Source organism: Centroberyx affinis, unplaced genomic scaffold, assembly GCF_046629955.1.
Source record: "Centroberyx affinis isolate AG114_WGS23_722 - 3 ecotype Tasmania unplaced genomic scaffold, CSIRO-AGI_Caff_v1 ptg003533l_1, whole genome shotgun sequence".
NCBI lineage: Eukaryota > Metazoa > Chordata > Actinopteri > Beryciformes > Berycidae > Centroberyx > Centroberyx affinis.
The window spans coordinates 27,081-52,435 of NW_027281476.1; the positions used below are offsets into that span (position 1 = coordinate 27,081).

The 25,355-nt window shown below is 42.3% G+C and overlaps 3 protein-coding genes across 7 annotated transcripts; 2 read left to right on the plus strand and 1 right to left on the minus strand.

The window, feature by feature from the left end:
• Positions 1 to 113: 113 nt before the first annotated feature.
• On the minus strand, positions 114 to 10,464 carry LOC139661487 (ADP-ribosylation factor-binding protein GGA1-like). 5 transcript variants are annotated; one of them, XM_071539933.1, is made up of 18 exons: positions 10,412 to 10,464; positions 9,733 to 9,817; positions 9,223 to 9,298; positions 8,449 to 8,547; positions 8,165 to 8,288; positions 7,788 to 7,888; positions 7,499 to 7,579; positions 6,842 to 6,979; positions 6,571 to 6,652; positions 5,371 to 5,488; positions 5,065 to 5,210; positions 4,690 to 4,763; positions 4,322 to 4,497; positions 3,263 to 3,341; positions 3,108 to 3,220; positions 2,817 to 2,982; positions 2,312 to 2,422; positions 114 to 1,528 (listed from the first exon to the last, which is right to left on the minus strand). In XM_071539933.1, the coding sequence occupies exons 1-18, from the start codon at positions 10,452 to 10,454 to the stop codon at positions 1,418 to 1,420; spliced, it is 1,923 nt and encodes a 640-aa protein (XP_071396034.1). In that variant the 5' UTR covers positions 10,455 to 10,464; the 3' UTR covers positions 114 to 1,417. The 5 variants fall into 5 exon arrangements, with proteins under 5 accessions (XP_071396034.1, XP_071396033.1, XP_071396031.1 ...); XM_071539932.1 differs by having other exon boundaries at positions 4,310 to 4,497; XM_071539930.1 differs by having other exon boundaries at positions 2,817 to 2,986; positions 3,112 to 3,341; positions 4,310 to 4,497; positions 5,065 to 5,214; positions 5,375 to 5,488.
• A 1,178-nt stretch (positions 10,465 to 11,642) lies between these two features.
• Positions 11,643 to 20,827, plus strand: LOC139661488 (MICAL-like protein 1). Its single transcript, XM_071539935.1, has 15 exons — positions 11,643 to 11,909; positions 12,514 to 12,562; positions 12,726 to 12,867; positions 13,188 to 13,276; positions 13,390 to 13,532; positions 13,811 to 14,460; positions 14,606 to 14,651; positions 14,978 to 16,598; positions 16,861 to 16,980; positions 17,328 to 17,454; positions 17,740 to 17,830; positions 18,040 to 18,113; positions 18,230 to 18,344; positions 18,442 to 18,488; positions 20,369 to 20,827. The coding sequence occupies exons 1-15, from the start codon at positions 11,767 to 11,769 to the stop codon at positions 20,491 to 20,493; spliced, it is 3,582 nt and encodes a 1,193-aa protein (XP_071396036.1). The 5' UTR covers positions 11,643 to 11,766; the 3' UTR covers positions 20,494 to 20,827.
• A 743-nt stretch (positions 20,828 to 21,570) lies between these two features.
• On the plus strand, positions 21,571 to 23,765 carry polr2f (RNA polymerase II, I and III subunit F). Its single transcript, XM_071539952.1, has 5 exons — positions 21,571 to 21,698; positions 21,903 to 21,972; positions 22,176 to 22,306; positions 22,908 to 22,979; positions 23,149 to 23,765. The coding sequence occupies exons 1-5, from the start codon at positions 21,679 to 21,681 to the stop codon at positions 23,237 to 23,239; spliced, it is 384 nt and encodes a 127-aa protein (XP_071396053.1). The 5' UTR covers positions 21,571 to 21,678; the 3' UTR covers positions 23,240 to 23,765.
• Positions 23,766 to 25,355: the final 1,590 nt, after the last annotated feature.

The window sequence follows — 25,355 nt, forward strand, 5'->3', positions numbered from 1 at the left end:
AAGAGACAATAGGTTGAGTTGCAGTGTGGTGGGAGGAGGAATACGCATACAATGATTTCTTATCTACACAACATGCAAATGAACATGCTTCAAATCACCAAGAAAAAACCTTTATTACCCATTAGATATATTTTTTTCAGTGTTATGCGCTTGCACGTCGCACTAGACAAAATGTACATAACAGAACTGCCATCATCAGTATTTACAAAGCAGTTGTATTGGAGAGAAGTAGTGCAGTGGAATGTGACTGAGAGACTGTCGGGAGGAGGGGGTGGTTCAGCGTGGCGAGCATGCATTGCAGATCACCGAAACAAGTTGAGCCTGTTCGAGAGAGACAGAAACTGCCCAGAACACCCGGGTGCAGCTCAGTTTGCATATACTCAAGTCACCCATATTGAATTTCCCCAAATAAGAGCAGAAATTATGAATTAGGTCACTAGCTAAACAAAAGATTTTTTTTTTTGTCAACATTTCATTTATAGGCAGCTGAAAATGCTCTTATAATATTAACAATTTGCTAAGATTATTCTGAAGCTGACCTGTATCTCTGACAAGCTGTTTGCAGACCTAATGTGACTGACATGTAACAGATGAGACCAAGACAAATAATCCATCCGAGTGCACTAGAATGGATATGAAACAAACTGCAAAATAGGCACATATGGCTGATAAAACAGAACTTCAATGTTACAGTAAGTTTGTTCTTTCCACAAGACAGGAAAAAGGAAAAACAACAGTACTACCAAGAAGTCATTCCCTGTGCAAATCAAAAAGTGAACTCAGTCGTGACCAAAGAAATGATGATGATATTCACGCGTCACAAAATAGACACAACATAAACACAAAAGTGAATTCAGTACAGCTTTTTTTGTTGTTTTTTTCCCCCAAATACGTGACTCACATTTCCTCTCTCTTTTGGTGTGCTTGATTTTGCGAGCGCGGTTCCCCAGGTGGGCGGAGCATGCAGAAGTGAAGGCGAACGCAACTGGCCGCAAGTTGACGTTCTCGACAAAGACCCAACTTTGTGCACCGGGTGAATGAAAATCAAGCACGCCAAACGATGATGACAGTAATTATGCACACACCAGATGTAGGTGTTCTTCCTTCATAGCGTTACCTGTTAAAAACAAGACGACAAAGCTGCAACAAAGCCGGGGAAGCAGTTGCAGGGTTTTTTTGTTTTAAAGCAGCCACGTACAGCAGACTAGCCCTAGACACGTAAGAGCAAAGCATAAACACAATACACTGATTGAGCGAAGGATAATCCAAAGAAAACAACTGAAAAAATACAGTGTGGTTAAAAAAAACCCAAAAAAAAACAAATAGTTGATGCGACGTGTTGAGTTGGAGAGTTGGACTGGGAAGGAAGCGGAGTCTGAAAGCAGAGAGTCTGTCAGGTTGCGGTCCCGTGTGAACGCTATAGGTTCCCCCACGTCTCAGGAGGAGGGAACTGTTCTAGACTGCCGCTCTCGTCGTGCTGCTCCTCTCCCATGGTGAAGGTTAACCTGTACTGCAGCTGCACTTTCTCCTGGAACACACACACACACACACACACACACACACACACACACACACACACACACACACACACACACACACACACACACACACACACACACACACAAGAGATACGGGAGGTGAATAAATAGGTGCTTACAGCCATAAAAACAACTGTCTATTTGGTGGACAGTCATCTCAGTATCAGGCTCCTCCTGGGTATATGGAGGAAAATAATGCCTTAAACTGGCTACACAGACTGCATCTTAGTTTTATAGTAATCTCATGATCTAAAGTTAGATGAACTTGTCAGCCAGATGCCACAGAGGGGAAACTGACATACAGCCGTGTCGAGTATTTAGTCCAGAAGTACAAGTTCAGGATATTCAAAGGAGGCTGGGCAAGTACAAGCTACTATCACAACCATTACAGTCCACTGAATTGGTTAGAGCAGTAGGATTAAAGTTACAGCCCAAATAGTTTTTTGACAACATGAAATAAAACAGAAACTGACTGAACTAAATTAAGGCTTCATATTTACTGTGATGGATTATCTAGCTCGGGCAATTTGTGAGTCTGTGGAAGTTGTTTTTCATACTGAACAAGAACGAACAGCAGCAAATGGCTTCTTCTGAAGGGACAAAAATGAGCTCTGTTGTCTCCGGCTGTGCTGATTGCATGCCAGACCAGGAATAATGTAAAGGAGAGGGGCAACCTAGGTGATTGGCTCAAACTAAAAAAAACAAAAAAAAAAAACACACCAGTATCATCATTTAAGTTTGATTTGACTTGACAGAGAACCATGTTGGCCTACCTTGTTTGGGTTTGCCAGCAGCAGGATCTGTGTGACAGCAGCAGGAGGGAGGATGGGGTTGAAGGCTGGAAGCTCCGTTCCCGATGGTGGCTGCAGCTTCACCGCCATGGACTGCAATCGATAAATAAAAAAACATCACAGGCTCATTTACAACAGCCATATCATCCTCTCGTTACAGAGATTATAAAGTAACAGTAATGTCTTTATGAGATGAAATCCATTATAGATAACACTGTTAACGACAAATTAGATTTTGCCCACTCTTGTTTTGTGTTTGCCAGTTTTTATCTCCATTTTACCATATTTTGCCGTCTCTTTTGATGCCTTTTTGTGAAGCAATTTGTAAACTCTGCTTTTGATGTAAATAAAATGTATTATAATGGTGATTAGCAACCTCTTTTGCGTAACCCATATATCTATTGCTTCAGATCAATATCTATTGGTCAATATAGTGCCAATATCAAATTGATAGGGGACAAGGGCCTCTAAGTTCCTGAGAGCTGACCTTTGGAGCAGAGGTCTGGAAGTTAATGTTGGTCACAGGGACGGGGGCAGAGGAGAGCATGGAGATGATGACCACCAGCACATCGGGACGAGACGGAGGTGAGTCGCAAGCAAAGTGGAACAGAACCCGCAAACTGTGTCCATCAAACACAGTCACCGGTAACAGACTACCTGGAGGAGGAGAGGACAGAAAGAAACAGGGAGATGAAGAGAGAAACAGCAGGGGAGAAGGGGAAATAATACTTCGCACTTCCAGGTGGGTGTAAGCACTAAGTTCACCAGGTTAATCTACTTACTGGGCTTAATGGATTCTAGCGGTACAAAAACATCAGTCAGGGTGACTTCTGCCGGGGGAGTCTCCGTGTGAGTAGGGGACATATCCAGCAATGTAGCTCCAAGGCCGGGCTGAGAGTTCAGCAGAGCCCCGGGGGGTTCAGAGGTGAAGACTGGGATGGGACTTGGGGTGATGTTGGATCCAGACTTGCTCTGGAGATCTCGCAGAGTCGGTTTGGACTGCTGCTTGTCCCTGAAAGCAGAAAAGAAAAACTGCCCTTTTGACATAATGCTCAATTCTAACATCTTCATCATGGACCAAATTTAAAGTGGCCCTATTATAGGAATTTAAAATTTCCTATATGTACGTACATATATGATCAAAGATGTTTATAGGATACGTTGTCAAAATTTCATTTTGTTTGAGTGGTTAAATTTATTATTATTGCATTTTGAAAAATCCACTCTCTTTTTACATGTAGTTTCAGATTCAATTCCAGTCAATGCATCACAACTGGACTTGGTCCTGATTGGCTGCCTCACTAAAGAATTACTGAAATCCTTCCAACCAGACAGGTTTGCAGAATCTGAAGTGGAAAGCCTCCACTCAGCAGGTTTACCTCATTTGCATTAGAGGACCTGGTATTGTCAACCAATCAAGGTCCAGTAGTTTCTGTTCTGCCTGTGAGGACTTAGTCTTCATATGAAAACACTTTTAACTAAACTACAATTATTCAAAACATCTCAAAGAACATTATTCTTATCCTGAGCCATCCTGGCATATTTATAGGTAAAGTGGAGTACTTTCTAAAGTTGAGAAAAGTTAAACTTTTTAGAAGCGCAAATATGACAGGGACTGCTTTTTTGTGAGGCAACCAATCACAATGAAGAGGCAGGGTTTCACGGTACATAGGAGGAAAAAACTGGTAGAAAAGCTGGTAGTAGTTGTTACTCTCATCAGTATGGAGCACATTGGCTGTGTTCTAGGAGTTTCTAGTATCTGGCAATTGCACACAAGTTCTGTTTGCTGATAGTGGCAGCTACTGCAGCCAGTCGTTATGGAAACAAAGTGCGACAGACCTTTTCAAATTATCAGCATAAAATGCAATTGAAGCAACACTTTTCTTTTTTTTTTAAAAAGGGCACTGTTTTATAGAGTTTCAGTGAAGCAGTGCAATATCTCAGTAATGTGATGGTAGTTTAGTATTATTAGTAAGTTACCATTTGACCTGCAGGCCCTCTGGAGGCAGGGACTGCTGCAGCAGGGTCTTCCCCAGCAGGTCCAGCTCGTCCAGGGCCGAGCTCCCAGGGGTGGAGCCAGAGGACAGGGGCTGAGAGTGGGAGGGTGGGTCTGGACTCAGGAGAAGACTGGGTGCTGCTGGGATGTCTGCGTCTATGCTGTCAGAGGACTGTTGGTGGAAAGCGACAGACACAAAAGAATAGTACCAATGTCTTAGTGATTAGATTGAAGCATTAATTGTGAATGAATTGTAATATTTTCCAAATTGGAAAAGAGATTTGGTGTGTTTGACTAATGACCTAAATGTTATTCATATGAACGATTAGTGAATAATCACAATTATAATTCTCCCTTCTCTCACCTGGAAGGAGTCCCATGCTGTGGAGTCCTCAGGCTGGGAAGCAGGGTTAGAGGTGTGGGTCCCTTCACTCAAACCTGGGTGAGGCAAGGACACAAAGTCAAAAAAATCTATCTCTCTCTCTCTATCTATCTACCATAACACTCATAACAATTGTGTGGAACCTGCATAACACATATAGACATTAAGATTTTTTATCTATCCATCTATCTATCTATCTATCTATCTATCTATCTATCTATCTATCTATGTGTGTGTATCTATATACAGTATATACAGTACATATATATAGAAATAGGCAGTGTGTGTAATCTTGTGTTGGTCAAACAAAACAACAGGTAAAGTTAGAAGACAGTGTGTTGTCTGTCAGGCTGTTACCTAGTGACATGAGCTCATCGTCTAGGAGACTGATCCCCATCTCCTGGGACGGGGCGTTCAGGCTGTCTGTCGGAGTGGGGAACTCTGGGAAGGAGGGAGGGGACTGGGGTGACGTGTCCAATCCTGACAGATCTAGTAGCGCCGTCCTTCCTGTGAGGAATGGGGTCAATGACAGCACAAATTGAAATGCTTAGAACAAAAACTCAGCAACAGCACTACAAATGATTATGGACATATTTGTGAACATCTGAGATCACTCATTATGTGCTGTCTGAGTTTTCACATTGGTTTTCCTTGATGTTTCACCCACCCGTTTGTCTCTGTGTGTTTACTGTGTTGTTGCCGTTCACTTCCTCGCCCTTCACCTGCTGCTTGTACAGGTTGATGACCTGGGTCAGGCTGTCGTTGGCCTGCAGGATCTCCGCTGTGGAAAGACATGAGGATACACTCCTTACAGTTTTCATATTGTTGATATCCTTCAGAACCGTTCTGTCTCCTATTGGGCGGCAGGGGGGCCTAGATGTTAGGAAGACCGTCCTCCATCTGGAACACCCGGGTGTAAGAAACCGTGACGGCAAGCATCCGTCCTGCTCCAGGGGTGCTGTTTGGTAGCTGACCCTGACCTCTGACCTCACTGGAGGGAGCAAGTGAAACCAGACTTTCCCTAGAGGTATCATATCGCTACTATCATGTGAAAACCCCATAACTCCAATTTGGCGATTTTCTTGTTTTTACTTCAAATTAAAGATTTCATGCTCCTCTATGGGTTGAGAAAATTCCCTGACCTCTTGAGTTTATGAAACCCCTTCAGAACCATTGGATAAACTCAAAAATACATTGTCATCAAGCTAAAAACAAGGGTGACTTTCTTAGTTCCTGAAAAGTTGACAATTTGGAGATACCAGGTTTTCACCCAACAGCGACGATATTACATTGCATTGTCCCCAATATGTCAACTTGACTTTTCAGGAATAAAGAAGACTGGTAAATTATCTGAACTGATATCCATGTATTTTTTGACATTTTAACAATGCATTATAAATGGTTTAGTCCTAGGACCATGACACATTTTCTACATGTGGGAGAAAATGTCAACTGGCAATTACAGTACAAAATAGCAAGATTGGAGATAAACGATTTCTGCATGGACACTGACAATACTTCAGAGGATACATCTGTCAGTCTGTTTATATGTAAAGCTGACCAAGCTGTCAGTAAGCAGTGTTTGTGCCTGGACTTGCAACGGGTTTTCAGATAGTTTTTATATTTGCAATTACCTTATCCGGAGCTACTTACAAAGAGGTAGGTAGGGGTGCAATGTCTTGCTTGAGGCTAATATGGCTGTTGCAGTGATTGAACCTGTGAACCTTTTATTATGGGACGGCCATGCTTACCTCTAGACCACCCTGCCTCCCAATGACAGTAACACCTTGTTTCTCTGGTCATACGAGACTTCTTATTCCATTTACATTATAATTAATGGTAGATGAATAAAGTAAAACTCACCCAGGGCCTCGTCGTTGTCCTCTGTGTCACTTGCCAGTCTGAACAGCGTAGGTCTCATCTTCTCACAGCGCTGGTACAAGTCCTAAACACACAGCATCAAACACCTGAAGTTAAGTTTCTCTGTCTGATTGGTTACTACAATGCAGATGTACACTTTACATGCATCTCCCTCTGATTGAGAGAGCTTAGCATTGCCGTCTGTTTTCTCTGTCTCAGTCTTTCAGCTTTTGTCTTCGCTCGTGTGTACATGTGCACATCCACTGATCAAGACCTGTATGAGTTCAGCGTTGCTCTGCTCGCTGGCGGTCCTGTCGTAGTCCTCCAGCAGCTGAGTCAGCAGACTGACGCTCTCCTTCACTTCCTGGATGGCGTTCACCCGCTTCGACACCTTCTCTGCTCGCTTCTGGTCCTAACACAGACAGACAGACAGAGTCAAAGTCACAAAGACACGCACGTGAGAGTGTGCGCACACACACACACATATATGAAAATGATGAGACATGAAGCGAGCCATAGGAACATACAATAGACAGACAAAGACATAGCCAGAGGGAAGGATGCAGAGGTATAAAAAAGAAAAGGTCAGGGAGAGGCCATTAGTGATGTCTAGGGATAAAAGCAAAGAGCAGCTCCTATTACTCCCCAAAATCAGGACAAATTTATTCTCAGAGCTCCTGCTGAATCACTCTGCCAGTGACACACAAAACCCTCCAGGGCAAGCAACCCACTTCCTCGTTCAGCTAATGTTCCTGCCATCTCCTTCAACGCAGCACGCTGGTATCGTTAATCCTTCTCTTACAAGCACGCACACACACACAAGACTATACTTTTCTCTGCGACACTACAAAGTGGTGCTGCAGTTTATGTTTAACAGATGTGAAAAATGTAATTTTTAAAAGAAGGCGGAAGGAGAAGGAAAGAGACTTACCTCTTGGACCATTTCTTTGATGAGTTTGTTGGCTGCTTTTAGGTCTTCAGGGTGCGTGCTATTCAACAGGCGAGACAGCATCTGGCAAAGAGGCAGGCAGAGGTCAGATGGTGAAGAATGACAGAATGAATGAACGAACTCTTTATTAATCCCAGAGGGAAAAGAGGACAATGATGAAAGAAACATGATCGGGGAAGTGGGGATCAACCTGGCATACATGTACATGTGTCCCCAAAAAGAAGATTTTCAAATGATAGCGATTCTTTTCGTTCTTTAGACAAATTCTTACTTTCGACTTCTCCTCATCCTCAAAAATGGCATTCTTGGGTCTGGGTGGAGGAGGGTTCAGTAGTTTGTCAGGCGGCAGCTCTGGGTCCTGTTTGACAATACCTGGTTTACAAACCCGGAATATGAAAAGACAATGAGTTAAATACTTAATACATGCATTAGTACATCCATCATCCTCATTCACTGCTGTGTTTTATCTCTCTCTGTATTTATCTTTAGATTTGTCCTTTCTTGCCATGTAAAGCACCTTGTGGTGAAATGGTTAAAAGTGCTCATTCAAATATGGGTGGATTCATATAAGCTAACTTGCCCCACAATATGTTCTGATCTGAGTCAAAATCTATAATTTGAGTATACAAGTCGATCTGAAAAACGTACCCTGTTTCTTCAGCATCTGGTAGGCATCTGAGATCTTGGCCTCATCAGGCAAACCCAAGGTCCAGCTATAGATCAACTCCAGAACTTTCTTTTTTACTGGCTCTGGTGACCGCGAGCCCAGGTACTGAGTAGAGGGGGTGGATTGATGAAGAAGACGACAAAATTGAGTCATTAACAGTGAAAGTGACAGAATTTAATCTGAGTGATTGACGCTGACAGCCATATATGAATAAAAACCCATTTAAATTCACACATGCACGCAGAGACACACATCCAGGTCTTACCTTCGGAGAAACTACTTTGATGAGTTCGTTGAGAAAGCGGAACTTGCCGACTTCACTGTGGAACCTTTTTCCACAGTTTTTCATACACGTCTCCAGCACCTGGTTAAAAAAACACAAGGCAACATCAGAAGACAGCGACACCATACTAGGTTGGCTAGTTAAAACTACTCAATACATGTTTAGACAGCATAAACTCAAAAGCACAGAGTCCTTTCAAAAAGTATGAAAAATATCAACTCCTACCAACTGTCTGATCTAGGGTTTGAACCATATGGGGTTTTGGAGTCTGATTATCATATTTTTGGATTAAAGCTGCCAATAGGCAATATTTTTTTTACTGGTATCCAGTATCTTCAATTATTGCATTTCTATGCCAAAAATTCCATGTGTCCACTGTTTCCCAAGAATTGTATTCTTGTCAGGATAGAAAAGCCTATGAAACAGCATTTAAACCATGTGGCACTAAAACTCTCCACTAAAATCCAGATATACTACCACTACTACTAATAATGATAGTAATAATAATGCATACTTGTGTGCAATCCAATCACAATGTCACATTAAAATAAATTCAGGTTAAGGGCTTCCCGTAGACAACTATTTTAGCATTGATCAATTAAACAATAAATATGTTTTCAAACAAACTGCATCATATCCATCATAAAGTGACTGGCTGATATCTGATTTTTTTTTATAAAAGGGCAATATCAGCACAATATATGAGCACACTGATATATCATCTAACCCTGGTTCAATCCTCTCTCATGAACTTACCAGGAGCGCCTGCATGGCCTCCCACTCCTGTGGAGACTGGATCTTGTGGGCCAGGAGCCTGGTGGCCAGTTGGGGTCTGTAATACAAGTCATGAAGAATATTGAACCTCCAGCCACTGCACTGCACTGAGCGTCAGATGGCAAGTGAGCAACGGCAACTGCAACTGCAGTACTGTGTGCCATGAGTCACACAGATCTTATGTTCAGAAACACACAACTATGACTCATAGGATGCACTGGGAGTGTTCAGTCTTAATATGTAGATAGTAGACAGAATAATTGTATTGCTTCCTCCACATTTTGCATCTAAATTAACAAAGGAGAAGCATTTCATGATTTCTAAATTCAAGAGGGTTAACAGCCCCATTTATATGACCTCCTGGGTATAAAAAAAAAAAAAGAGGACTACCATGGATTAAATGTCCAATATTTAAAAATTAATCAGTACCAACTAGCCCAACATTAAAGGAAGAAACCCAAGAGATTCCCAGGCCCTGTGGCTTTCTCTTACCCCTCCAGATCATTGTTGAGCTGGTCACAGAAGGCATGGATGCTGCCCCAGTCTGTGTCTCTGTTCAGTGGGTTGGTGGCTCTGTCTGAAACGTTAGGAAATTGGATATCACACAATAGAGCAGACAGACGTTATTTTGACTGTATTAAAATGTCTTAAACATGGCATCATTATTTTCGATATTGATAACTTGAACCAAGCAAAACAGGCTTCCTGTATTGTGCATGATTCAAAATCCAGTGAGACTCATATCCCTAGCAGTCATGTCTCCGTACTGAGAAAAATACAAGGTGCTAATGGAGTGTAGCTAGCTTGCTCTCGATAGACGCACTCTGCCACTCTCTCATCTAGAAGTTTCTTTTGAGGCCATATCCCATGTTGTAATCTAACCTATAAACCCAAGGAGGTGGCTCACTGCCTTGTTGCTCACTACCTTGTTGAGCTAGCAAGCCTTGCTAACGCTACGTCAGGCTGTGTTGACAGCTGGCAAGCACAACAGCTACGGAGCTAACTAACGCGTTAGCATCCTGGTCTGATGGTACTAGGGTCTCTGCTCCTCTCAATCAGTACACGCTACGGCCACGAGCTGTCATCTTGTTCGCTGCAACTCGTGGATATTATTTTGCACGTCGACCTCTCTAGCGAACACTGACTTGGTAAATAACTTTGAAATACTCACTGATACGAGACTCCAAACTCTCCGCATCGGGCGGCGCAGCCATCACTACGAGATTTATGTCATGCATCGGTCTCGCGAGGGACTCACGACCACGTACGGTCGGAGACCTGCGTCAAGCTAGAGACCAGAACAGACCGGGAGTTAGAGGATTTTGCCTTCAAAATGAAAGCGTGACATTTTCTTAGCCCTCTATGGCTATCAACATATGCTTTGAAAAAAGCATACATATAAATAAAATAAATATATAGTGAAAGCATTCACTATATGTTTATCCGTAAATCTATTCTATTCTATTCTATTCTGTTCCATTGTATTCTAGTCTATTCTATTCTATTCTATTCAATCTCTCTTGGTACTGTGTATTATTACTCAAAAAGTTTTGCACCAGTTCCCCAATTAGGGCTTTATTTTGAAATGTCTGACCGGAACTTGTACATTCCATTGACTGATGAGTCAAGCTGAAAAGCACTTGATACAGTGGGCTTGAGTAATGGATCTGCTGTCGATACAAACCACTGGAGAATAGTGGTGTACATTGTGAAACCACATACGTGCAGTGTGTTATTGTTTATGCAATGAATATAAAACTTCCTATTACCATCCATTTGCGGATTTAATACTGAAATAACATATTTTAAATGACAATCTGCTGAAAGCATAGCCTAACTCTGAAGTGAATCTAAAACGTTTTCATAAAAAAATAGGTGTACTTTAGCTATGGCCCCGAACCCCAACATCTGAGAAATAAACTTGAAACCAGAAACCGACTCTACCTAATTTTAGAGATCGAGCCCGATGTCTCCCTCAAGCGGCAGCTATTGCGCACTGCAGTGCATGTGCAGCACAACAAGTAGGCTACAGCAAGTAACGGATTCCATTTAAATTGAATTTCCCTCTGCTTTCTGCAAACAAGTCAACCAATAATGCTCGGTGGACTCTAATGTTTTGGTCAGGAGGAGAGCAACGTCACTTCACCATGGAGAAAAGTCCGTCGACGTTACTGTTGACAAACTGCTGCAGCTTGGACTCTGCTATGAGGGGGAGCCAGCCAGATTTCAGAGTTTGTTGTGGTTGGCAACACTGAAACAATCTGACCTCGTTTTCATGCGCGGATACCAATTTGTTTTATTCGATGAACGAACAGGAAACCATTTCTTCCTGCTGCCACGGAGACTCGTTGCTGCAGTTTGGTGGGCGACGCTACAGGTTTCTTTCTTCTGCACATACTAGTTGCAAGGTAACAGATGCTAGTTTCCCGTTTCCTCCACGAAGTAACAGTAGACCAGCTTCATTTGATCTTCTCTGACATATTGTAGCATGTTCACCCGGTCCTCGTGCCAACCCCCGCGCAAGAAATGGGATCACCGAAGGCTTTACTTGAATGGTGCCGCGTAAAATGCGCTAATTACCCCAACGTGGACATAAAGAACATGTCAACCTCGTTCAGAGACGGACTTGCCTTTTGTGCCATCATCCACAAACATCGACCTGACTTGATGTAAGTAGGCCATTAGAAGACTGGTGGTTGTTGTTATGGATCTCTCTGTCCTGCAAACCCACTTAGCCAGATCCGCTATGGATAGGGGGAGACAGTGGAGGTGCATCGCCCACCTCATCTACAGGTGTGCTGCTTTATTTTGACTTTTCTACAGTGTTGGAAACGTTAGGCAGAATCCTGGCCTTTGTCTCTTGTCCCTGCTCAGTGGGAGTCTTTGTCCTGGTCCAGATTGACCAACATGCTGTCTAATCTCGAGCAGGGGAGGACCTGCAAACTGCCTGGGCATAAGCGGCTCTCCTCTCCTCCTTAATCTCTCTCTCTCTCTCTCTCTCTCTCTCTCTCTCTCTCTCTCTCTCTCTCTCTCTCTCTCTCTCTCTCTCTCGTCCTATTAGATGGGACTAGTTATCTTGGTATTTTTACCTTTTACATCTGATCTTTTGTCTGCATAACCACTCTTCATCAGTCAACACTGTTCTTTTTCTGACATTCTTCAGTATTTTTCTGTATGAAACTAACAGTGCAATGAACATCTGAACTGATGTGATTTCATCTGTCATTTCATCACTAATTAATCAACCCCTTCCTTTTCCTCACCTTGCTCCAGAGATTTCAGCTCCCTCTCCAAAGATAATGTTTATCAAAATAACCGACTGGTGAGTTATTTCCAACTGTGTTTGAGTGCAAGCTGCAGTGCAAGCATGCCTCACTCAACACGGCGCTTGATGTTTGTTGAGCATTACTAACACACTAAACTGTAGACAGCTTCTGTGTCATTTGTTATTATGTAACACAACAGTATCTCTGATTTCCTTCTAGGCATTTGAGGTTGCAGAGACAAAGCTGGGCATCCCTGCACTGCTGGACCCAAAGGACATGGTTTCCACTGAGGTGCCTGATCGCTTGAGTGTCATCACCTACCTTTCCCAGTACTACTACTTCTTCAACAAGAAGTTTCATGGTGTGTGTCTATGTTTTAGGCCTTTAGACTCTTTTTTAAGGACGCAAATTGGTTGTTGCTAGGATCGAACCTGTGATGTTTTAGGCTCCTTAGAAGATCTACAAGCTCATGCCCCTGGAGGAATTAGCTTTAAATCTTTAAATGCCGCCTCTCATCCCACTTCTTTACTACCAGTATCTCCTGTCCACTGTCTAATCCTCTTACTCCTCCCATTATGTGAATAAAAACCTTCAAATAGCCCACAGCTCTCCTCTGCCAAAAGCAAGACAGCACATTTAAATCCAGAGGTTTGTCAAACATGCCTTCTCTTGACTTTGCAGCGAGTCCTGCCAGTTTGAGGTCGTCACATGTCACAAGCCTAGCCAATCCCACAAAGAGCAGAACTCCTGATGTTCTGAAACCCCCTAAGGTAATCGCTCAAATGTATTTTAAAGCACATACACTGCTAATGTCTACAAGCCTGCCGTTTTTTTCCAGAACTACCTCAGTCACCTCAGTTGCTGGTTTCTCTTCTGTTTTCAGAGCTTGCCTGATCGGCGGTCCAGCAGAGAAGATCATTTATCCAGCAGCAGGACGCACAGTGTCTGTTCTCTGTGTAGGAAGCCTGTCCACCTTGTACAGAGACACCTAATAGATGGAGAAATCTACCATCGCAGCTGTTTCAGGTAACAGCACCGCTCAGAAGGTAACAATAGCTTATTCTTATTTGGAGATGTTGTAGTCACATTTCTGTTGGGATCATTATCCATTATCCATAATAGAAAAAGGAAAGGCATGTCCACTCATAATTTTTCTGCTCCCATTAGTGTTTTTAGTGATAAGTGATCCCATTGGTGCATTTGATTATATGGTAAGTGAGTTATTTAGACTTTAGTACAGATCAGTTGAATGAAATATGTGTTACAGATGCCTTCACAGTGATATTCCTCTTCTTGTTTTTCAGATGCAAAGTGTGCTGTAGCACTCTCTTACCAGGCTCTTACAAACAGGGAAGTGATGCTGGCTCCTTGATCTGCACCCACCACATAACAGACAGTAGAAACACCCGTGTTGACTTCAGCCGTCAGCAAATTGGATCTACTGAGAATCTGCCCAAATTGAACTGTCAGGAACGGACTCTATTCCTGGGTGGATTCACTGACAACATCAACCATCTCCCTCATTACGCTGAGAAAACAGAGTCACAAGACAGACTGGTGTGTGTTAGAGTGGAGACAGAGGGAAGGGGAAGAAACACGAGGCAGGAGAGGAGCAGAGAGGTGAAAGAGAGAGAAAGTACAGACTCAGCTCGTGGATCGGAGGGCGAGGTAAAGAGGCCGGCTCCTCCTCCTCCTCACAGGTTTAAAGATCGGGCGCCGGAAGGAGCTGGAGAAGCTGGACCCTCGCTCATTCTGGCAGACAGCAAGTTACAGGTGGAAGCAGTAAAAAGTCAAGGATCCTCTGGGCGCACTCCTACTTCACTATGTGCAGCAGTTTCAGGAGGATGTAGTCGGCCAGTTCCAGCACCGAGGCGCACGTTTAACTCTTCTGCACCCCCTGTTCCTGCACCCAGGACCAAAACATTTCAGAGAATGGACAGCTCCTCTGCTACAGGTGAATATTCTCTATGTATTATTTATTAAAGCAGCTAATTTTCTATCTTTAACAATCTGTACAGATGTTGATGGTGAAAAAATTGAATGAAACCACATTTGTTTTCTTTCTTCTTTCTTTTTTCTCTCTCTCTTCCTCTGTACAGGCAATTCACCCAGCCAAAGTAAATCTTCATCTAATTCTTCCCGCAAGTAAGTTTATTTGTCAGAAACAGTCATCCACTTAACTTTGGCATCAGTATGTATTTATCTTGGAATACATGACATTTCTTTTTGTCTTTCAACTTTCAGACTTGCAGCACCTAACTTATCCATTCGATATAATAATTGTAACAATGGTAACACTTTTTTACATAACACCTATCTAATCGCAGAGTTTACAAAATGCTTTACAAAGGGTGTAAAAACAAGTGCAATAAAATCACTAAAAAAGGAGTCCATAACACATGCTTTTCGAAAGTTAAGTCACTGTCCAAAAACCTCTAAAATGACCTATGCTTTTCTCTCACACCTTTTAGCACTAGCCCGGCCAGTGGTAGCCATAAAGTCCGAAGTAACCATCCATGGATGACCATCGTGCATCCCGGGCCCTGGACACAGCTCCCTCCTGCTCCAGCCCCAATAACCCCTCCTCGATCCAGCTCTGTCCCTGGGGGGAGCTGGTTCAGGCCCAGGGTGACTCCTCCCAATCCATTTGGAGAGGTGGCGGATGAGGACACTCAGGACAATGCAAGGGAAGAGGGTACCAAGACTGGGGCTGCAAACCAGACTAAACTCTCAGAGGCATCTAGCCAATCAGAGAATGGCCGTAATCTGCCAAAGAATTCAGGTGACACACATGCTCCGGTGAGATCAAGTGACACGGCAAATGCTGCTGCCAAATCTAAACCTGATGACAAAGCAAAGCCACCGGATAAACCCATTCCACCAAAGAAACCGGCTTTCAAAGGTACAGCACCAACCACTATGGACTCGGCTCAGAAAGAGCAACCAGCTGCTTCCTCCGGCCCGTCCGGTAGAAGAGGAGATAGTGGAGCAAGTGCTAATAAACCTAAAGCACCAGATGCATCTGGTTCACCTAGTATGAAAACATCTCATTTAGCTGCTGCTGAAAGTGCTCTTGGGGTCCCTGACGTAGCTAGTGGACTTGGGGTCCCTAAGCTAGAAGAAGCTCCTAGTGGACTTGGGGTCCCTGACCCAGCAGAAGCTACAAGTGCTCTTGGGGTCCCTGACCTAGCAGGGCCAGCAAGTGGACCTGGAATCCCTGATGTTGCAGAGGCTGCTAATGGACTTGGGGTCCCTGACCCAGCAGAAGCAGCTAGTGGACTTGGGGTCCCTGAGCTAGAAGAAGCTCCTAGTGGACTTGGGGTCCCTGATCCAGCAGAAGCTACAAGTGCTCTTGGGGTCCCTGAACTAGCAGGGCCAGCTAGTGGACCTGGAACCCCTGATGTAGCAGAGGCTGCTAGTGGACTTGGGGTCCCTGACCCAGCAGAAGCAGCTAGTGGACTTGGGGTCCCTGAGCTAGCAGAAGCAGCTAGTGGACTTGGGGTCCCTGACCCAGCAGAAGCAGCTAGTGGACTTGGGGTCTCTGAGCTAGCAGGAGCAGCTGGTGAACTAGCTGGAGGTGCTAGTGAACTTGATGTACCAGATTTGGTTGAAACTGGAGGCATCGGAGGCTTAGCAGATACAGACGGTGGCCTTGGTGTACTGAACTTAGCAGATGCAGACAGTGGGCTTGGTGTAGCTGGCCTAACAGGGGTAGCAAGTGGACTTGAGGCACCTGATTTTGACGGGGCAGTGAGTGGACATGGTGTGCCGGGCTTAGCGGGGGCAAAAAGCCGAGGCGGTTTAGTAGATGCAGCTAGTGATCTTGGATTACCTGATTTAGCTGCAGAGGTTCCTGACCTGGCCGGAGCTTCTGCTGGACTTTGTTTACCAGATGTGACTGAAGCTGATGCCATAGGTGGTGCAGCTGGAGCAGCAGGGGGACTCGCCACATCAGATGTGGCCCAGAGTCGTCCGTTCCCCAAGAGTGTATCTGTGCCAGCTGTCTCCTCTGCCCTCCTTCAGAGTCCCTCTGTGTCTGCTGACCTGATGGAAGCAATTGAGTGTGAACAGGCCGCACCATCTCAAAGTAAGGTAGGTAGATGATTTGTTTGATAAAATGACTTAACTGCAGGCAAAGACTGTGTACTCAGAACTATGTCACTCAGCATAACTTGCCAGAAGCTGATGTCACTGAATACTAATGTTACGCAAACATATCAGGTTAAGCAAGTTTCAAGTGCCACAAGGGTTTATTGTTAGTGTCTTTTATGGTTTAAGTCAACAAACCAATGACATATAAAGTTGCTTTCTATTTTCCATTTTAGATTATTTATTTACTTTATGTTTTTCGCAGGCCTGCAAAGAGAACCCTTTCGATCGAAAAGCTGCTATCCCCAAATCTAAGACTTTTCAGGCCCCCGCATCCAGGCGGAGCCCTGCTCCTGGATATGGCTTCCCCCTCGTCAAGAGGAAGGTAGGACGGGTGGATTTAGGCCTTAAAAGTCCATTAACATTTAAAAAACATGAATATTGATTGATTACAGTGTCCTAAATTTGTATCGACACTGCTGCCCCAACCGTGCTGACACAGAAAAATGTAAAAAATAAATAAATAAATAAATAAATGTAACACCTACACTGACAAAATGATTACTGTTATTAAAAGGAAACCTGAAGTATTTTAGAGGATATGATCACTTGAATTTTTGAAATACTGACTAGTGACATAATTTAGGTAAAAAAAAATGTTTTGCAAAAATGCTACATAAGATTTTTGGACTGAGACGCTCCTCAGTTGTTGTTTTATATTTGTCTTGTCAGGTGCAGTCAGACCGGTGTGTTCCTATAGAAGACCTGCAGGTGGAGATGGGAGAACTGGACAAACGTCTGGAGACACTGGAGCTGAGAGGAGTGGAACTGGAGAGAAACCTCAGAGACTGCAAAAATGGTTAATACAATACCCATATCACTTCACCAACATGAAATTTGAAGAAATTGTCCAGTGGTTTTAAGTAATTTACCGGACTGATATCATATATTCTGCACAGAATAAATAAAAAAGTGTGTAGTCAATATAAGCAAATGTGGACTCTCACACAGTTTATCTAATGTACAAGACCACTGTTGTTGTCTATGCTGAGGACATAAATACTTAATAATAGCTTAATAAGGATATTTTTCACTCAGAGCGTTTACATAGTTCTGTTTTTGTGGTTCTACCTGTTTATTTCAGATAAAGTGGAGGAGGAGATGCTGATGGACTGGTTCTCTCTTATCCATGAGAAACATGTGCTGGTGCGCAGAGATGCAGAGCTGGTTTATCTGTAAGTGTGCTAAATTGATTTTGTTAATGGTAAAAACCTTTGTACTGTAGAAAATCCCTAGTAGACCAGGTCAATGGTTTTGTTCTGGTGACATTTTGATTGTGCATTCACACTCCTCTGTTCTTTCGGCCTGCCACATATTTCATGACAGTAATATGTTGGGAACTACCTTGAAGCTTATGGACATTTTGTGTTGTGCTTCTCTCTAGGACAAAGCAACAGACTTTAGAAGAGAGACAGGCGGATGTGGAGTATGAGCTCAGATGTCTCCTCAATAAACCCGGTCAGTATGTTCACCGCTTTCTCACTCTGTTTTCTGCTAATGGAGCTGACAACAATAATAATAATAATAATGATAAAGTTTTGCAATATGTGACCCACTGTTTTCTTGACATCCAGAGAGTGAGTGGAGTCTGGAGGATCGGGGCCGAGAGCAGCAGCTGATGGATGAGCTGGTCACCGTCATTGAACAGAGGAACCAGATCATCAGCAGCTTGGATCAGGACAGACAAAGGTGCGCAGGGAGAAACACACCTGGTACTCTCACACGGATAGATCTCCCTGAGGATCAATAGAAATGTGCTCATATCCAATTTTGTTTTTCTGATCAGGGAAAAGGAAGAAGATGTGCTGTTCGAAGCCATGATGACACAAAAAGGTGAGAAAATATGTGCCACTTTTGGGAAATAGTCTTCCATGTTGTCATGTCTCTTCCTTTACTCTCTGCTTAGAAGTTCTTTGAAGCAAGCTGAGTAAACTTAGTCTTGCCTTCGTTTGATACAGTAGACCATGATACATACTGTTAGGCAGACTGAAAATATGGGTAGGGCTGTCTGGCACAGTCCTAAACTGGTTTAAATCTTACTTACAAGACAGAGTATTGGTAACTGTGTATCTGAGCGAACAAAAATGGCATGTGGAGTTCCCCTGGGGTTGATCCTTAGGCCTCTTCTGTTCAATTTCTACATGCTGCCACTAGCTCAAATTATGCAAAACAACAGTATTTCCTATCATAATTACGCAGACCACACACAGATCTACTTAGCTTTATCAACTGATGACTATGGCCCAATAGACTCACTAAATAAGTGCATTGAACAAACCAATGACTGGATGTGCCACAATTTTCTGCAACTAAATAAAGATAAAACTGAAATAATTGTTTTTGGTGCCAAAGAGCAGAGACTTAAAGTCACTGCTCACCTTGAATCCCTCTCACTGAAGACTAAAAACCAAGTCAGAAATCTTGGTGTAGTTATGGACTCTGACCTAAACTTCAACAGCCACATCAAGACAATTACAAAATCTGCCTACCATCACCTTAAAAATATTGCAAGAATTAAAGAATTCATGTCCAAGCAGGACCTTGAAAAACTTGTTCATGCATTTATTTTTAGTAGGCTTGACTACTCTAAGAGTGTCTTTACAGGTCTCTCTAAAAACGCTATTAGAGAACTGCAGCTCATCCAAAATGCTGCTGCCAGGGTTCAGACCAGGACTAAGAACATGGACCACATCACTCCAGTGCTGAGATCACTGCATTGGCTTCCTGTGTGCCAAAGAATTGAGTTTAAAATTCTGTTGCATGTTTATAAAGCACTTAATGGTTTAGGACCAAAATACATTTCTGATCTCCTTCAGTGTTACGAACCCACCAGACCCCTCAGGTCTTCAGGTGCTGCTCTGCTTACTGTTCCCAGGGTCAGACCAAAGCATGGAGAAGCAGCTTTAATTTTTATGCTCCTCATGCCTGGAACAAACTTCCAGAAAATCTGAGGTCTGCCTCCACTTTACAATCTTTTAAATCAGGGCTTAAAACCTTTCTGTTCGCCAGGGCTTTTTAAGAAATCTAGGGTAACACTCATCTGCACTGTAATATTGATTTATTTCTATTTTTTTTTATTTTCTTTTAAATGTGATTTTAATGCACTTTTCACTTTTCTAATCCTCTTGCACTGTCTTTTTATCTATGTCTTTATTTTTATTTTATTTATGTAAAGCACTTTGCATGAGTGAACACTATATGTGAGGGGGGACAGAGTATCTAGGAACTCAAGAGTTAGATGGCAGAGCTTTATCTTTACCCTGTATGATTCTCATCCATCTGTGGACCAAGAGGGGAATCTATGATTCTCGTCTGCCTTAGGCAGTGAGATCTGACGTAAATATATATAGTAGACTTAGGAAGGGCAGGGGATAAGAAAATTAAAGAAAAACATATGGGTTCACTCACAATATGCATCTAAAAGTGGGAGTATTTGTTGTGTTCTTTTATCTTTCTATTTCACTTGATTTGAACTGCACTAGTTTACTTTTTAAGTCTTTTATCTTGTGGATCTCTTGTCTGTACTTTTGCACTTTTTAATTGTAATTTTTTACCTTTACTGTATTTTTTATTACTCTGTAAAGCACTTTGAATTGCCTCTGTATGAAATGTGCTATACAAATAAAGCTGCCTTGCCTTGCCTTCAAACCAGGAGTCATTAAACACATTAATACCCTTGTTTCACTATGTTATACTGCACTTTCCTTCTTTAGAGTTCCAGAAAGAGGGACTGAAAGAGCTAAAGAAGTCAAAAGGAAAATTCAAGCCCATGAAAGTGTTGAAGATGCTGAGCCTTAAAGCAGAGAGTGCCAAAGACTGCAAGGACAAAACCAGCTGAAGGACTATCATGACTGCAGCATGAAGCCATGTTGTATTGACTCAAAGACTCCTGGACTCACACAAAAGAAGCTCACTCGTGCTTTGATAAGATAAGATAGAAGCTTTTGCACTATTTTACCACAGAAGATGATCATAATATTAAACTGTGCATTAATCTCATGTTGAACAGCAGTTGGGCAATGAAGAAAGCATGAAATATTATTTCTTCCATGCAGTGTTTTGTATTCATTCTATATTTTTCTCTTGCACATTTGAACTGGATACCAGTTTTATTTGAACTCACTGAAGGGTGCATGGTGTATTTTTGATGGAAGTGATAATGTATTTAATGTGGTGAATATTTTTTTTTCTTTTTTCTTTTATTCTAATACAAGATATAAACTTGTATTGCTTGAGAGAATATGCAATAAATATTTATCTAGGAAACTACCTTGTCATGCGCATTTTGTGAAAAAGACTCTTCATTTTATATTTTGTGGTGAAAGAGCTTCACAAGAACAGATTTTGAAATACCAGTTAATCCTCTTATCTGACACTCAAAACAATCAGATAATCATCTAAAACGAATGAGAAAAGAATGAATGTAACACTTTTATTTCACATACTACATTTAACAACAGTGTAGTGAGCATATTTCCCTTCTCGCAAACTGTCAAATTTTTATGTATTTTCAGTTTTCCATGTATATGTTTCTGTATTGTCTAAAGGTTAGCCCATTTTCGCACTTGTGATTTGACCCTTTTGGTCAAAAGTATCTGTTCAGTCAGTTATTATGATGAGCAGTGTAAATATCTCTCTGCAGTTGAATTGTCTGCATTTTACACGTGTAGTTATATCAGCACATTCCTCAACAGAGCAGTATGTTCACATTTTGCAAGCAAGTTCATCACCATAAATGAGGAAAAGCGAAAATGTCATGGAGAAAAAGAGAGAAGTGAAGTGGGTCAAACTGCCCCGTCACATAACAGCAAGGCTCGGTAACACCAGAAGATTAGACTGCAGGACAAGCGGAACAAAACATGAATATTTCCGCGAGTATCCGGAATATTTCCGAACGCACCACTTCACCGGAAGTGGGAAGTTCGTAGCGCTCATGCTGAGCGGTCTGCTGACAACAAAGTGTCTGCGAAAACTTCAACAGGAAATATTCATAAGGGATATTTACGCTTCTTAAAAAGAGAAGATGTCAGACAACGAAGATAAGTAAGTACATAGCTTCAACATGTTAGCGAAAAAAAATAATGTAACGCTGCGTATTTAACGTTACTGTAACGGCAACACAACGTGGGTCGACAGCCTGTTGTGTTGATACAGCTAAGTTAGCTAGTTAGCCAACAAGACTGCCGTTTTTAAACCATTTTCGTAGCCTTGGTTCGTGTAATAATTGTTTTACTGTCAAAACTGCAGCTTCGATGATGGAGACTTTGATGACGCCGAGGAGGATGAGGGGTTGGATGACCTGGAAAACGCAGAAGATGTGAGTTCGACTTTCATTCCTCTCCCAGCTGCATCACACCATGTCGAGGACGTTGTGAAACAGAGTTACAGCTTATCAACCTGTGTTTAGTCTTTGTTCTTCTTACAGTTGTTCTTTCTTCACCCCGTCCCTGTGCTTTTGTACTTGAGTCCTTGTTTGGTGGATGAAGGGTCTGAATGTGTCTCCTCTCCTCCTGTACCCAGGAAGACCAGGAGAATGTGCAGATCCTGCCTGCAGGAGAGGGCCAGCAGGCCAACCAGAAGAGGATCACAACACCATACATGACCAAATATGAGAGGGCCAGAGTGCTGGGGACACGAGCCCTGCAGATAGCGTGAGTCTTATTATTACTGTATATGTACTGCAGCACCATCATAAGTTGTGCAGTTGATTTGTGTCACAAAGGTTTTGTACTTTTAGTTAAAGATTGTCTCTGCTGATGTGTTTAGTCATTCCTTCGGGTGAACTGTAGATAGGGCTGAGCCATAATTCAATATTATCATATATCGTCTTTAAATGGGGTCATATTGTGATTAAGTTATGATATCATAATATTGTGATACCCAATTCTGTTGTTTAAGTTAATGATACCAATAAAATGACATCTGCCGTATTTTAGGGAATATCATTTGAGTTGCATAGTTTTGGTCTGATATCGACTTTACCATGCAATTCAATGTAATGAACATCAGTTTGTTTATTTAACACGTGATTTTTCGCACACAAGCAGATATCATGTTATATAAATATCGATATTGAAAAATGTCCCTATTATTACCATGATATATCATTTATTCCGTATCACCCAGCCCAAATTGTAGGATGGTTTGGGTGTTCGGTGGTGTATCAAAAACAGTAGCAACCTGCCACTGACTCAACCACTTACAGACTGACTGTAATTCAGCCTCATCAACCACCCTACTTGTTTCCAATAGGATGTGTGCTCCAGTCATGGTGGAGCTAGAAGGAGAGACAGACCCCCTGCAAATTGCTATGAAAGAGCTCAAGTAAGTGATCATGGTAGTTTAAACTGTAGAGTCATTGTGTTATAATTACATGTCTTTATTCTCTTTCTGATATTATTAAAAGAGCATATACAGGCAAACTGCTTTCCAGGTCAGTATTCTCTGTGAGTCCCAGTATGTTACTGTGACTTGTGTTTGTCCCTGTCAACAGGAGCAGAAAGATCCCCATCATCATCCGGAGGTACCTCCCTGATGGAAGTTATGAGGACTGGGGCTGCGACGAGCTCATCATTACCGATTAAACAATTTGTCCAGACCAGCGCCGGGTCCCACCCGCCGTCCCACCGGGCCATTCGGCCCCACAAACCCAGAACAATCCTAAAACTGGTGTAATCCTCACCCATCTATTGATTCCTGGATATGACCCATGTTGCAGGCAGGTGCCATGGTGAGCCTGTTAAGTCTGAATACATTTGATTTACAGAACAGACACTGGACGTCCCGCAAAGGTCGACCCAAGCTACTCAATTGAATCCAAAAAAATGAATTGCTCAAGAGTTTGTAATCCTGTGTTATCTTTTCAGTCTGATTATGTGTTGCTGCATTATACTTGACCCAGGTCAAATCTGAACTTTAATCTACTTCTAGACTGGTGTTACATGTTATTACAGCTGTACTACAACTAGGATCCACAAGGGGGAAATGTAACTTAAGTCAAACTTTTACTTTGTTTTACAAAATAACCTTGATTACAACATTTATTGTTTTGAGTTAGAAAATGTGATAGAACTGTTTTATTGTTGTGAATAAAATCTTTTGTATAAATGGCCATGTCTCATTCATATCTCTTACAGCACACACTGACACAGAGGTTTGTAATAAGTGTGTATTTCTGTGTCATGTTCCTGAATAACAAGCATACGTGTTTCAGGCTTGGTGGCAGAGCAGAGTCGCTCTTGCATAACCCAAATACATTTATCTAATTCTTTCAAGTTTATCTGAAGAACATTAACTGTAGTTTGAACTTAAAACTATCATTGATGTCACAATCAGTCGTGTTTTTTTTTACCCAGTTGTCAAAAAAAGATGGAGCAGGTTTCCCACTGCAGCTGATGGATAAAGGTTGTAACTGTCATAATGCTCCCTGTCTCACCCCTCTCTCTCCCCATGCAAACACGTACGCACACACACAAAGCAGGGAAACAATCACTTTATTGTTTAGGGGAAATGGGTTGTTGCCCAGGCGGCCAGAAGCCCAATGCATGATGGAAGATAGAGGGGGGTGAAAGTTTGCTAGTAAGAGAGGATTAGCAGCTTTGTTGTAAGGGAAGCTGTGTAATGATACTCCAGCTTCTGATGGATAGAGGGATGAATTATATGAACAGTATGTATGCATGTGCTTTTATTTTAACCATACAGCCATGCAATAAGAAAGTATACAAATATACATCATCCGTCAGCGGTTGACAGAAGTACAGTTGTGGAGCAAAATAGCCGAGATGGAAACAACTTCTTCTACCATGATGTGGATGAATACAGTGAATAAATGAATAAATGTCATTTACAGCTAAATAAAATTAGAAAAAAACATGTCTGTGTCAGTGTGTTCTATCTCGCAAATATTTTTTTTAAATCACCGGGTAAAGCCCAGTTTACACTTGTTATCCACGGATTGCCTGGTGCTGCGTTTTACTGATTTATTGTGAATCGCTTTAATCTGTGAATCTTTTGATAAGGAGAGGGAGCGCCTCAGGGTGGCACAGCGCTCCTTTCACGGGACAGAGGGGGCAAAGCATGTGACCGTCACCACCAGCAGCCACACAGAGGACACTAGCAGGCCGCTCTTCTTCTTCTTCTTCTTCATCAACATCAACACATCTGATATGTTTGATATACCAACTGAGCCGCATAAGAACACATCTTTTATGCATTCTAGAGGACCGAGGAGTGGACAAACACATTTTGTTTTTGTTTTCTGATGGTTTCCATCTCCAAAATGTCTGTTTTAATATCTTTATGCAGCATGTTATGCTCAGAGACCATAAGCAGCTCAATCTCTATGGTTCTGCCAACTTTGTGCCAAATCCAAGGCTTTCTGATGATTAGTTAGTCTCATAAAGTGCAATATCACACATAAAAATAATCACTAAAACAATCAGAAGTTGAACACATGAACAGAATGAGATGAAATACTGCAATACTTGGTTCAGAGTTCACCAGACCTCCAGTGGGTCAGAGAGCCTGTGAGGTACACAGCACAAACACAACCTTTCCACCCAGCTAAGAAGCCTTTTGAACCCTTATTCTTCTTGTATTCTTCTAGTTTGTATGGTGGCAGGGCGGCCTGATGGCTAGAGACACTGTCCTGAAAGGTCACAGGTTTGACCTCTGCAACTGCCAGTTTCCTTCAAGGAGTGT